At 50.6% G+C, this 14,545-nt stretch overlaps 1 protein-coding gene across 1 annotated transcript; it reads right to left on the bottom strand.

Annotated features, from left to right (window-relative positions):
- Positions 1–973: 973 nt before the first annotated feature.
- On the bottom strand, positions 974–10,949 carry Tspo (translocator protein). The gene is made up of 4 exons (XM_034515956.2): positions 10,794–10,949; positions 3,027–3,237; positions 2,263–2,401; positions 974–1,401 (listed from the first exon to the last, which is right to left on the bottom strand). The coding sequence occupies exons 2-4, from the start codon at positions 3,206–3,208 to the stop codon at positions 1,213–1,215; spliced, it is 510 nt and encodes a 169-aa protein (XP_034371847.1). The 5' UTR covers positions 3,209–3,237; positions 10,794–10,949; the 3' UTR covers positions 974–1,212.
- Between the last annotated feature and the right edge of the window lie 3,596 nt (positions 10,950–14,545).

Genomic DNA, 14,545 nt, shown 5'->3' with positions numbered 1-14,545 from the left:
TTCCAAAGAAGTCAGGTACTTCACATGTGCCAGCGGGCCCAGCATCAGGCCTGGCCATCAGCCAGTTGTAGACAGTGATTATATCACTGACAAATCTTCCTGGTATTCATCCACACCCTGATCGCTTTCTCTGTTTAAGGGGTCACCAAAGGCCAGCACATGACCAAGGTGGGCACGTGCAGTTGGCTGGAGAGCCCAGGCAGCCACAGCAGTGCTGCCGAAGAAGGAAGGAGGAGGCTGAGCCCTGCAGGCCCTTCCTTGCCCTCCAAGGAGATGCCAGTGGCTGACCACAAACGGAAGTGTTTGACAGCTCCCTCTAATCTTAAATTAACATGGCTCCCATGCTGATAGTTGGCCACCCAGGTCCTCTAGCCAGTTGCCTGGGGACATCAGTGTGTAAACAGTTGAGACCTGTGCTATGGGAATGAGCACAAACCAGAGACTGGTCTAAACCAGCAGGCCAAGTGCCCTTCTCATTAAAGGTTGCAGAAAGCTATTGTCCTAAGAGCTGGTGACAGCATAGAAGAGAGGATGCCTCCAGTGGTGGGCAAGGGAGGCACATCTGTAGGTGGCAAATGACCCCCCATTTCAGCAGAACACTGGGGAATTGCTGGAGCTCTATGATATGCATGCCTGGCAATGGGAGAGCACTGCCAAGAAGCCCTTCCCAAGTCTTGGGTGCACTACCCATCCGTGTCCAGCATGACTGCCTGTGGTACCTGATGGGTCATTTGTGCCCTGTAGAGACCATATATTATACCCATGAGGCATATGGAAGCAGGTTGAGGCAGTACCCATATGAAAGGGCGCTGGGACTGGACACTTTCTTCATGCCGGTTGGGTCACCCTAGGTGGAGAACATGGGTGGTACAGCCCTGACAGACCCAGCCTCAGCAGCAGAGCCATCCTGCATAGCCACTGTCGGCCTGTCCAACAGGCCAGATGTCCCACTAAGTACAGAGTCTGTTACACATACAGTTAGAGACTTTATTTAACTTTAAAAGCCCTATGCTCCTAGGGCATGCCTGGGGCAGTGCAGAAAGATGGGGACAAATGTCCCTGCATGGGACTTGGCACTGACCACCTTGACCTACCTGGTGGCTTCCTGGGCTAAGACCAGGTAGACCAGCAGGCCCAATGGTCATAAAAGCATGTTGGCCATTACCCGTGGTGCCTGACTGGAAGGGGCACGTTCCTGATGGCCGGGTGCCTTCACTCTGCGAGCCGGGAGCCCCCTCTCCGGCCGGAGTTATCACGCCATACATAGTAGTTGAGCGTGGTGGCAAAGGCCAGCCAGGCCAGGTAAGGGTACAGCAAGCGGGCAGCCGGAGGGCTCACTCGGTGCCAAGCCACAGTCGTGGCGGTTGCCACCCCACTGACAAGCAGGAGGTCAACCAAGGCCTGCAAAGACAGAAGGTGTAAAGACTAAGGCCTTGCCAAGTCTAGAAGCCTCATTTAGCCCTAGTGAACCTTAGGGTATGATGCTTGCCTCTGTTCTCAGCTTCAGTTTCCTTGTCTGCAAATCCCTGCCTGACTGTGCCATGTGTGAAGTATGGATGACAGCCCCAAGGGGACACAGCATATCCAAGAGGGGAGCAGCAGCTGAAAGGCCCCTGACCTGAAGATACAACATTGTAAAGTGCTGACCCGGGAGGCCAGTGTAGGGGCCAGACAGCTCTAGCTATGGCACACACACAGTGGCTCAGCCTTTTTTGTTTTTTTTAAAAGCGGATCTCACTGTGTTGACTAGCTGACATTGAACTAGCTTTATAGACCAGGATGTCAGACTTGCAGCAATTCTCCTGCCTCTGCTGGCACTAAAGGCCTGGCATGTATCACCAGATCTGAACAAGAACATTTTTAAGGAGAGATTTTGTCCTCATGTGTCAGAACACAGAGCACCAGATATAATGCTAGTGTCTCACACCATTGCTTCTATACCCAAGATGGCATCCCCAACCACTTCAGCCTGACCCTCCAGACTTTCTTCATGGAGAGAAGATGGACTGAGATGGCATTAGTACACAGGTCCCTGTCACCTAGGCTAGCCTAGCCCTCTCTTGGGCTCAACCAATTGTCCCACTTCAGCCTCCTGAGAGCTGGGACTACAGAGGCTCCATTGCACCAGACTCACAGAACTCCTAAAGGGACTGCAGGCCTCCCCCATGACCTATAGATACTGACCCCATCTGGGGTGTGATGTCACTTGCTCTCCCAGGGCCATCTCCAATGACCCAACAGTCAAGTTACAGCCAAACTTACCCAGCCCATCTGTCGGGCACCAAAGAAGATGGGGGGCCACGCCCAATTCAGAGCCAGCTGACCAGTGTAGAGACCCAAGGGAACCATTGCTTCCTCTGTGAAACCTCCCAGCTCTTTCCAGACTATGTAGGAGCCATACCTGAAACAGACAAGCAGTCAGGACATCACAGGGCAAGGCCAAGAAGAGTACCCTCTTCTGAGACCACCCGGCGATGGCTCAAGTATGCCCTGCTACTGACTTCTGTATGATCTCAAAGAAGCTGCTTGCCCTCTCTGGGCCTTCATTTCTTACAAGATGGCTACAGAGATTTGAGTTGAGAGCCCAAGTCAGTATGTGGCTACAGAATGTAGGCTAGGGGTGTGAGGGGACACGCAAGTGGCAGTTTGGTCATTGCAGGCTGTTGAGGCCATGAGGCAACAGCTGCAGAGGGCTTATGGGAATGGACCACACCAGGGCCTGGTGCTGTACAGTACAACCAGAAGATTGTGGCTGCCTCGTGTTTGCCTTGGCGCATGTTGCTGTTGTTCACGCTGACCTTTATACATGGGACAGCCTCAGTAGTTTGAGCCCAGGAAGGGTTCCCAGAGGCAAGCAGGAAAAAGTTCAGTCTTGCAGTGCATAGGTTGGCAGCCTCACCACCCTTTCTTTCTCAATGGGAAATGACGCCACTCCGTCCATGGGCCTCCCTCTGCAAAGGCACTCAATGCCCAGCCTGATTCCAGAGGGACCAGGGCACTGCATGGTAGTGCCTCCAACCACCTACCCCATGGCTGAATACAGCGTGCCCCAGATGGGAGCCAGGGTCCAGCGAGGAGGATGCCAGGAGGGTTTCTGCAAGCTAGCATACCAGCGGAGGCCCTCTCCACGCACAAAGTAGGAGCCCATGAACCCCCCGAGGCTGGGCACCAGAGTGAGGCCCACGGCGGGCACCCAGGATTGAGACATAGCGATTGCAACTGCTGTTCTGGAAAGATCTGAAAGAGAACACAGGGTGGGGGTGAGGGCACTTCTACAAAACCTTGGGAACCCAATCCATCATCGCCTTCAGCACCTCTGGGGTCCTGTTCCCCAGGATTAGCCAGCCCACCTATTCCTGGTGGGTGAGGAAGGAAAGTGAAGTCCCCACTCCACCCACACTCATGCCCCTGCCCAGGGGTGCCACTAGGGCTCCACCCACCTTCTTCCTACTTCAGCTGCAAGCATCTGTTCTTTCACCTCACCCTCTATCTGGGGTCTCTTGATGTGACCTCTACTCTCTGTCCCTCTGTCAGTTCTGCTTCACCTCAGGCTAAGTGTCACTTGGGGATGCTGGGAGGTCGGTGCCTTGTGCTGCAGGGCTTCAGCCCACCATTCATTCATTCCCTTGGTGACTGGCAACTGGCAAAGCTTGGCTCTCTCAAATCCTCTTTCCACGCTCACCTACCATAACCTCAGAGCAGTCGCTTCAATCCTGTTTCCATCTATGCACAATATAGATGCTATCTACTTTAGTGTCCCCAGGGGGCAGCATAGAGTATCATGATCTTCAGACGCCAACCCCATACACCAGAGGAGGAGGACAGCCTAGGCCAGGCTCTGCTCTGATCACAAAGTTACACACATGAATGTGCAGGAAAACAATCAAGACTGGGTCCCAGCCCTCTTTCATGTCTTAGAGCTGGTCTCAGGCCCTTTGCAGCCAATCTCTGAGCTGAAGTTAAGGCCCTGTGAGCTTGAGAATGGGAAACCCTGGTGTGGAAGTTATAGCAGCTGTTCCTCTGCTTGCTATAGGAGTGCTAAGCCAGTCAGTACTGGGACTGGGACTCAGTTTCTCCATCGAAAAATAGTTCCCACTAACACACACACTGTTAGTAACTGGAGAACCAGGTGTCTGCTTGTTGGATAAGAAGCCACCCTGGGGAAGTGGCTCAGTATGGTAAAGCATTTGCTATGCAGAGTGTGAAAAGTGGAATTTGGATCCCCAAAAATCCATATGAATGCTGTGTGGGTCTGGTAATCCACCTGTCATTCCAGCACTGTGGAGGCAGAGACAGGATCCTCAGAGCAAGTCAGCTAAACTAACGGGAACTGGCAAACTCTGGGTTCAACAAGACATTCTACATCACTCAATAAAGGGGATATCTACCGAGGAAGCCACCTGATGGAGGCCAGAGGTCCATGCCTGTACACAAACGTGCATCGCATCACACACACACACACACACACACACACAAAGGGAAGGATGGAAACAATCTTATACACAACAGCCCAGTGGTAGGTACAGAGGGCTCCATTAACAAGACCCTGAGTTCAATCTACAGTATGACAAAAACAACCTCACTGCCTGTAGTGGTTTGAATGAGACTGTCCCCCATAGGCTCAGTGATTTGAATATTTGGTTCCTGGTTGGTGGTGCTGTTTGGGGAGGCTTAGGAGGTGTGGCCTCCATCACTGGGGGGCAGGCTTTGAAAGCCAAAAGCCCTGCCTCCTTCAATTTGATTTCTTTGTTTCATACTTGCGATTGAAGACATGAGCTTCCTGCTGAAGAGGTCAGCTCAGGAACTTTAGAACACTTGCTCCTCCGGAAGAGAGAGGCTAATTAACATTCCTCAGACCACAGGGGGTGGGGACCGACCTGCAGATGGGGGAGGCCCAGAGCACAAGGACACATCCCACAGGACAGACCATCCACAGACAAGGGAAGTCCCTGCCACCTCATTCTCTAAAGACCAATCAGTTTAAAAGTCACACTGTTCTACCAATCATTTTGTGCCTAGCTGCTGTTTCTCTATGCTACCCCTGGAGACTGTATAAAGGTCCGGCTGACCGAGCTGCCTGGGGTCGCCTCTCCTTTTGGATGCAGGATGACCCCAGCATGCTAGAACAATAAAATTCCTCTTGATTTTGCAATGATCCCCCAGCTCTGCGCTGTTCCCTCAGGGGGTCTCCAGTAAACTAAGGCTCGTCAGAGTCTTACACTGCTCCTTGCAGTATGCCTGCCCGCTGCCGTGCCTGCCCACCATGATGGACTCTTATCCCTCTAACCTCTCCCTTCTATAACTTGCCTTGGTTCTGGTGTTTTATCAAAATAACAGAAAAGTAGCTAATCCTGTGCTCAAGAACAGAGGAGTCTCACACACTCCCTCCGAGCTTCAGAAGACTTATTTCTTTGTTTATAAAGTGTTTGGCATGCCGGGCAAGCATTCTGAGCTGTACCACTAACCTGGAAGAGAACTTTTTTCTTATTCTTTTTTTTTTTCTTGTTGGTTCTGAGAACGCTAAACCTATGCATCGCATATACCACGGCTTAGAAAAATGCTCATATATACCAGACAAACATTTTACCACTGTGTTGCATGCCCAGATCTCTTTTTACTTTTTTGTTTTGAGACAAGATCTTGATAAGTGTCCTAATTAGATTTTGTTTGTTTTTGTTTTTTAACTTGATGCCTCTATCAGAAGACTGGCTGTAGGCAAGTCTGTGGGGCCTTTGTCTGATCCATGATTGAAGAGGGAGAGCCTAGTCCACTGTGAGTGGTACCAGTCCTGAGGAGGTGGAGGTCCTGGGTTGTACAAGAAAACAGGCTGAGCAAGGGAACAAACCAGTAAGCAACACTCCTCCATGGCCTCTGCATCAGCTCTGCCTCCAGGTTCCTCCCCTGACTTCCTTCAGCGAGGGACTATAATCTGTAAACTACATAAGCCCTTTCCTCCACGAGTGGCTTTGGTCACAGGACTTTCTCACAGCCGTGGACAGTGAACTAGAATAGTAAGTAACTAGGCTGGCCTTAAACTCACTCTCTAGGCCAGACAGACCTTGAACTTTAGAACATCCTGCGTAAGGCATCCAGTCATAGCTTAGAGGACATTTTTAATGAGTTGAAAACTGTTTTCAGAATGAACTTTTGGGGAGAGCAGGAGTGGAGATAGGGTTTCTCTGTGTGGCCCTGGCTATCCTGGAACTCACTCTGTAGACCAGAATGGCCTTGAACCCAGATCCACCTGCCTCTGTCTCCTGAGTGCTGGGATTAAAGCAATGTGCCACCACCACACAGCTGTTTTCAACATAACCTAAAGCAGACCAAAACATTTACTTCTCAGGGAGGGGGTTGGCAGCCCTTCCCAGTACAGACAAGGCAGTAACCAGCATTTTTCTGCATCTTTACTGAGTCACAGGACTCATCCCCCTTTGAGAAAGCTGGGGTACTGGAAATATCTGCCCAAGACTGCCTGCTCACTTAGCTCAGCCCAGTGTCACCTCAAGCAAGCCTGGGCTACCTCAGAAGCTGCTTATCTCTGCAATGGGGACATATCCCGCCTTTCTAATAAATGCCACAGCAGTGTGGTATCCAGGGAGCCAGAGGAGGCCATGACCAGTGCATTAATTAGGCTTTCCCTGGGTGTCAGCTGGGTAGAGCAAACAGGAGACCCCTGTGAGAAACTGAGGCCCAGAGGCAGAGTGGAGAGCTAGCTGCAACATGAGGCACTGAGTGCCCTGATTATGTCCGGTTTTCTCTCTCACTCTCAGAAGAGTCCCTTCCACAGATGACCGGGAGCTTGCCATCTCTACAGTGGACATGGACATCACAGTCCCCTTGGACACATTTGGTGATCTTCTTGCCAAACCTCGAGCCTGGGCCTTAGCCTAGAGACACCAGGAGGAACCTCAAGAGGAGATTTCTGTACAAAGACTGACAGTGCTCAGGGCCCCTGGAAAGCATCAGCTCACAAGGTGAAGAAGATGGGGGAGGAAGCCCGGAACTGCAGAAGGTGAATGATGGGAAGCAGGGTGGGCTCACTGGGGCCTGTGTGGGAAGGTGGCAAGTTCTAGAGGTCAAACCTAAACCTGAATGGGGTGGGGGGAGGTACCTGAGTGTCTGAGCAGCTGAATGGGAGGAGTATCTGGAGGTATGAGAAGCTGAATGGGGGGAGTACCTGGGGGAATGAGAAGCTGAATGGGGGTAGTACCTGGGGGTATGAGAAGCTGAATGGGGTGTAGTACCAGGGGGTATGAGAAGCTGAATGGGGGTAGTACCTTGGGGAATGAGAAGCTGAATGGGGGTAGTACCTGGGGGAATGAGAAGCTGAATGGTGGGGAGTACCTTAGAGAATGAGAAGCTGAATAGGGGGGAGTACCTGGGGAAATGAGAAGCTGAATGGAGGGTATACTTCGGGGTATGAGAAACAGACTGGGGAAGGTATCTCTGGTTTCTGAGAACAGGGGGAGGTAGATGGAGCCTGTGGGTCATTTGTTCTGCATTTGTGCATTTGTCAAAGTTTAAACAAGAAACTGCACTGTCCCTCCCAGCACTGAAGTACATCTTGTAATCCCTCAGCACCGGGGCCCAAGGCAAGAGAAGTCTGTATCAGCATGGTATACACAGAGGGACTTAAGAGGAGGTGAGGGAGGGAGAAGGAAAGGAATCAGTGTCCCTACTTAAGGTCCTGTTGCCAGGTCCCCTTCACAGCACCACTCCTGATCTATGGCGTGGGGACACCTGTCAGGGTTTTCAATTGGTTTTGTTGATGTTTGTTTGTTTTGTGGAACCCAAGCTAGCCTGGAACTCACTCTATAGCCCAGGTTACCCTTGAATGCAAGATCACCCTACTTCCTCCTCCCAGCTCCTAAGGGCTCAGATTACAGGCCTATAGGCCTGTACTGCTATAGCCTGGTTTATACTGTTGCCGCCTCTCCTCTCCCTCTCCCTCTCTCTAAGATTTATTTATTTATTTTATGTATACAAGTACACTGTAGCTGTCTTCAGACACACTAGAAGAGGGCATCAGTTCCCATTACAGATGGTAGTGAGCCATCATCTGTTTGCTGGGAATTGAACTCAGGACCCCTGGAAGAGCAGTCAATGCTCTTAACTACTGAGCCATCTCTTCAGCCAGCCTCTCCTCTTTTAATAGGGGCACAAAGATAATCATCACATAGCCCAGACTAGCCTCAAACTGATAGTCTTCCTACCTCAACCTCCCAAGCCCTTGGACTACCCGGCAAGCACCATCACTCCTGACAATGGGTTTTATTAACTGAGGTGAAATTCCCCAAATGTAAACTAACAGCCTGAAATCACACAAGTCAATGATATTGCTGTCTCCCCAGCCATTGACAACATGTACATTTCCCACAAAGAAACCAGTGCCTTCTGGGTACTCGATTCTTGCTCCAACCCAGCCCTGCCCTTCCCCACAACCAGCAAGTCCCTTAGGCCCCTCAGCAGCTGCCTTCTCTGAACAGTCCCTAGCAGGTCAGAGCCTGTGTGACTGGCTTCCTTCCTGAGAACCCTACCTTAGAGGGTTGCCAGTCTTATACCCCCACTGGTAGTACCTCTTCCCTCTCACCATGGCCCTGAGGAAGAAAGTGCTTTCATCATAGCAATGGGAAGGGGGCATTCTCTGTGTCTGGGAAGTCCCCAGTCAGGACCAACCAAAGTCTCTATTGATAGGGTGATGGCTGTCCCAAGGACATACCATAAGGACAGGATCTAGGGACAAGACACTGAACCCCAGGCTCCTACTCCCACCCTCCCTGCCCTGCGATGGCTATTCTATCTTTATGCTCTGCTGCACTAAGGGGATCAAAGGGAGGACCCCCTATTTTCATCCAAAGTTACAAAATAGGACAGTCTCCTTGAAACTGAAGGAGAAAGTTGGGCCAGGGACCTTCCAGGGGCCTCTTGAAGATTGCCCAGTTCCTGAGTCACCCACATGGAGGGGTGGTAGACAAACAGGGGTGGGGCCCACGAAGCTGAGTCACCCCTCGGCTAGGCTGAGCTGGGCAGGAGATCAGCTCAGGGTGGAGTCCCAGAATGGTATAGAGGGCAGGACAGGGATACTCAGAGGGGGCAAAGCTGCCCACTCACCCTTTATTTCTGTCTCTTCTAGAAAGCACGTAGCATCCCAAGCTTCCCCCTGTTACCAGCTTGCTCAGGGTCCTTGGGGTGTTCCAGGAAGGAAGGACAGGACAGCAAGACCTCCCTGGAAAACTCCACACAGGGTTGTGACTATCAGTGGGAGGATCACTCAGCTGCTTTCTCTAGGGGAGGAGACGGCTACTTCTCCACTTCTAGAGAGCATCTTAGACAGATGGACTAGGACGAGGCAGAGCAGGCTGGTGGTAGCCTCCTCCACTTTCACCACCCCAGGACCTCAGGGGAGGAGCCAAGCCTGACTCAAAGACACTCTCAGGGCTCTTTTGCTCAATCTTCATGTATTCCTCACAGTGGCCACAGGGCAGGAGTCAGACACCTCTCTTTGATCCACAGTCCCTGAAGGGAGTTTATTGCTAGTGTCACTTTCCAAGTGAAGAAACTGATGGGAAGACTGTAAAACATCCCAGGTTGATATCTCTAACATCCATAATGACACATGGCCATTCTCCGATAGCTCTGTCACCTCATCTTGGGATACAGTGCCCTGGGCAAGGATCAGGTCCACAGGCTTGTCATTACTCTTCTCAGTGTCTGATGGGTCTCAGGCCAACAGTGTTACCTTCTCCATAGTTAGCACAGTCACTCCATCGAGCCTCGAGTCCCACCTCTTAGTAGGATAGCCAGAAAGGATTCCTGAGCCCTCCCTCTCCTAGGCTGGAGTCTACAGCCTCCATAATCCTTCACACCTGGCTAGGCAACCTTAGACCAGCTACTCAGCGTCTGAGTCTGTGAAGCTAGGACGGAGCCAATGGGCCTGGGGTACTTGTTGCTCTGGGACTTCCCTAGAGACTACGACCCAGAAACAGGAGGGAGCCAGCCACGCCCTCTTCCTTCCACTGCGCGAAGCTCCTCCCCATCCTTGAGCTTTCCTTCCAGCGAGCCGTTTCTGTCCCGAGGAATTTTAGGACTTTTGGTTCTTAACGAACTTGCAAATCCTCCTTATATCTATTGCCAGCTTTTCTCATTCTGAAAGTAATCACAGTGCCAGCAATAGGTCGGTTAGGACCGGCAGGAACTGGTCATCGTGAGGTCTGGGGTGTGGGGAAATGGCGTTGCGGAGTGGCAACTTTTTCAAACAAAACTGGCTTTCAGGCGCCATTTGCACAACCCCTAACAAGGGGAGCACAAACAGAAGAAGCCGGAAAACGCTGATCAGAGAAAAGCTTAAAAAGCAAGCCTGCTGTCTGTCCGTCTCACCCCCTAGGTACCCACTATCAGGAGTTTCTGGAAGCTAGCGGCTCTCAGCCCCGCCCGCCACAGCCAGGCACAGACACGAGGCGTCCACACCACCCACGCAGGAGGAGCAGGCTTTGGTCTCTTGAGCTGGGGCTCAAGTCCTGGCTTCTATGCTTTGCCTTTGCACAGTCTCAGTTTCCCACGAATCCCAGCACTTTCCTGCAAGGGAAGCAGAATTCCCAGCAGCCAGAGGGTCCCTCCTCTCTCCGCCCAGCTGCCTCCGGCAGCAGTAATCGGCCCCTGCCCCACCGAGGCACAGAACCTTGGCCGCTGACCCCAGAGGCCAACCACTCTCAGCAGCGCAATCTCGGGAGGAGTCCCGCCCACTTGATCTTGGTCTCAGTTTCCCTTTTAGCTCCCCGCTGTCAGGGTCTCACCTATCCACAGCCTCACTCCCGCAGTCGTTGGCTGCTCTGTGAAGGACACTGCGCACAGAGGTTGGTAGCCGCTGACCCCGCCTCGCCCCGCCCCTCCCTGCGCCACACCCGGAGGCACCCTGGCTTCCCAGGCCTGCCCTCAGCCAGGCACCCCTCTTTTTTTCTTTCTCTCTCCATGGTAGGCCTGGACGCAGAGGGGAAAGATCCCTGCTCTGGGCATCGCAGACAGGCCACTGTTCTGCAGACAACGAATGCCACAGTGTTGGCACGTGCTTGTATTTCACATGGGAGAGGCTGAGACAGGGGTATGACAGCCAATCTGAGCTGCGTATTATATTGTTTTTTCCGACTGTGCCCGGCTAAATTCTACCTATCATCTTATTCCGTATTTTGTTTTAATGAGGGACTTGGGATATAGTTCCATTGTGGAGTGCTTTCTTTGCACACAAAGGTCCCTGAGTTTCAATCCCCAGAATTACCAAAATAAAAGAAAACAAAACTAACTGCTCTCTGCCTCTTGTGTAAGACCTTGGCACTATGCCTGGCCACACCCACTTGCTGGCAGCCCTCGACCTCTTCCTGTGAGTCAATTAGAGGAGGCTGGCGGCTAAGGAGCCCCAAGGATCTGCCTGTTTCAACCTTCTGGGCCCTGGGATTAAGGGTGTGCACCACCACACCCAGGGTTTTAACACAGGTTCCGGAAATGAAGCTCAGATCCTGGTGGCAGCACGGTAAAGGTTAGCAAGTGACCCACTAAAGCATCTTCCCAGTCCCAGGCTTCTTGTTCTTAACTGGTTAGCACAGCAACACAGGGGGTCTGGTTGTGACATCTCTCAGCACACCTTTGGAGCCTTGCCAATCCCTGGGGCAATGGCTCTACACACCTTGTTCATGCCCGTAGCCTTTCAGTGTCTCTGCACCCCTCTGGTATATCTTTATCTGCCTCCTGGATGGGGTTCATGTCCTATTGTGTATTTGCCGAGTCTTGAATGTCCCCTGGGAGGAAAATCTCAGGTGAAAAGTTAGTCCCCATGATGAAGAATCAAGAGGTGGGACCAGGTGGACCTTGAAGAGATGACTATGTCTCAAGGACTCACTGTGTGGCCCCAATGCATTTACGATTCAGGAATACATCCATCGGTTATCCCGAGTGTAGATCTGTTATCAAAGCCAGCCAGTGCTGGTTCTTGGAGGTGGCCCCTCTTGCCAGATGAAGCCCTGCATCCTTTGGATTCTGCAGCGTCTCCACCAGCAAGGAGGCTCTTGTCAGATGCAGATGTCGTCTAACCTTGAACTTTATAACCCTGAGAACTGTAAGTGAAATAAACTTGTACTCTATATAAATGGCGCATATGTATATATATAACTGAATGATGTCTGTGTTATTTAGTAATAGAAATAACAGAAACAGAAAAATAGAAATAATAGAAACAGAAAATGGACCAAAGCCTCTTCTCTCTTAGTGGCTGCTCCACTTTGTCTGGGTTGGCTAGTTCTCCTAGAGCTCTTGCCAGAGTGCCTGGAAGATGACTTTATAAATGACTGACACCTCTCTAAGAAGTCCCACTGTCCTTCAGAACCTTGAAGGTGTGTTGTGGGCTAGCGGCCTCACACTGTGCTGTGGTGTCAGAATGCAACTGTATAGGTCACAGGTGCACGTGTCTGTTGATGCCACCTTCTTGCTACGGCCTGTGGATGTAAGTTTGAGCTGTGAAGATTTGATATTTTACATGCACAACCTTCAATGGGAGTTTAAGCTTAGTCCACTGAGCCAGCACTCGAAGGACCTGACCTTTCTTAGTTTTGTTCTATGTGTATGGATATCTTGCTACATATATGTATGCGTACCATGTCTGTGCCTGGTGCCCACAGAGGCCAGGAGAGGGCATTGGACATCCTAGCACTGAAGTTAAGAAATGGTTGTGAGAATTGAACCAAGGCCCTCTGGAAGAGCAGCCAGTGCTTCTTCTTCTTCTTCTTTTTTTTTTTTTTTTTTTTGTGGTTTTTTGGTTTTTTGAGACAGGGTTTCTCTGTGTAGCCCTGGCTGTCCTGGAACTCACTCTGTAGACCAGGCTGGCCTCAAACTCAGAAATCCGCCTGCCTCTGCTTCTCAAGTGCCGGGATTAAAGGCGTGCACCACCACTGCCGGCTGGCCAGTGCTCTTAACCTCTGAGCCATCACTCCAGCTCCCGTTTTTGTTTAATCTTTATTTTTGAAGTCTTCTGTGTAATCCAGGCTGACCTTGAACTCATGATCCTGCATCCTGACCTCTCAAATGCTGGGGATACAGGCACACACCATCATGTCTGGTTTCTGCAGTCCTTGACAGTATGGGAAGGCCTTGCTTTTTTTTTCTTCCAGTTTCCCATCTTCTGTTTCCTCACTTCTCTTTCTGGAATGCCTGTCACTCACAGCCCTGGACTTCCGGTGTTGCTCTTCTCATTCTCTGTTCTTGCTTAGTGCTTCTGTTTCACTTCTTTAGTCCCCTCCCTCCCCCAGTGGTTTCTTCTGGACTTCACTGAAGGTTTCAACTCAGCTTTGCCCTTTGCTTTCAATTGTTGCCCATTTCTCTCTTATAACCACACTGTCTTACTTTCTGAAGAGATCAGTGATATTTTTTAATTACTTTTGAAATTTTTTTTAATTTAATTTTTTTTAATTATTTATTTATTTATTTTTTGGTTTTTTTCGAGACAGGGTTTCTCTGTGTAGTCCTGGCTGTCCTGGAACTCACTCTGTAGACCAGGCTGGCCTCGAACTCAGAAATCTGCCTGCCTCTGCCTCCCAAGTGCTGGGATTAAAGGCGTGCGCCACCACCGCCCGGCTTTAATTACTTTTTTAACATGTATTTATTCTGTATATGAGCTCAGTGGAGAACTTGCCAAACTTGGTTCTCTCCTTCCGTCACGTAGGTTCCGGGAACCAAATTCAGGGTTTCTGGCTTACCAGTAAGCACCCTTACCTTACAGAGCCATCTTACTGGCCCTAAAGTTAACATTTAAAAACAATTGTTTACTTCTTTCCTCGGCTTCCAAATTCTTTATGCTGGCTTTCTTTTCTGCCCATCAGAGGCTTTTCTTAGATGCATGGGAATCCTTAGATGTCTTCTCACAATTAAAAAAATGTACAAAAGCTGGGTGTCGGGAGACAAGCAGGTGGATCTCTGAGTTCAAGGCCAGCCCAGTCTACAAAGCAAGTTCTAGAACAGCCAGGGCAGTTACACAGAGAAACCCTCTCCCGAATAAGCCCAATCAACATCATGGTGGTAATCATCATCATCATCATCATCATCATCATCATCATCATCATCAAAGAACTGAAAAACAATAAGCCTGTGGGTGAGAGTTCAGTAGTTTAGGTTTCTCTTCTGCAATATCAGTGACCTCGGGGTTTTCTTCCCGAAATGCTTAGGATTTACCAGGGCTCTCCAGTCCTTTACTTGGAGGATAAGGGTCTGAGGATAAGGGTTACTTTAGGATTCCAGGAGCTTTCTGAAGCAGAGCACTGGAGTGGATCTCTAGAGTCAGCATTCACCGTGAGCCTGTTTCAAAGGAACCCCTGAATTCATGTCTCGCCTTTCCCTTGATCTTTTCCAAACGGAAGCTCAGATGATCCCAGGAATAGGGACCAGTGGCTGGGAACAGAAAGGCTCTAGGATCTAATCATTTTCAAGCATAGTTTCACATAGATCTGCACCTTCTTTCTCCCCCTGTGGCTAGAAGGAGCTGCTATTGCACACAGCTGAGCTGTAA

Source organism: Arvicanthis niloticus, chromosome 13 (assembly GCF_011762505.2).
Source record: "Arvicanthis niloticus isolate mArvNil1 chromosome 13, mArvNil1.pat.X, whole genome shotgun sequence".
In the NCBI taxonomy this organism is placed as follows: Eukaryota; Metazoa; Chordata; class Mammalia; order Rodentia; family Muridae; genus Arvicanthis; species Arvicanthis niloticus.
The sequence above is the reverse complement of the archived record's forward strand: the minus strand, read 5'-3'. Positions and strand labels throughout refer to the sequence as shown.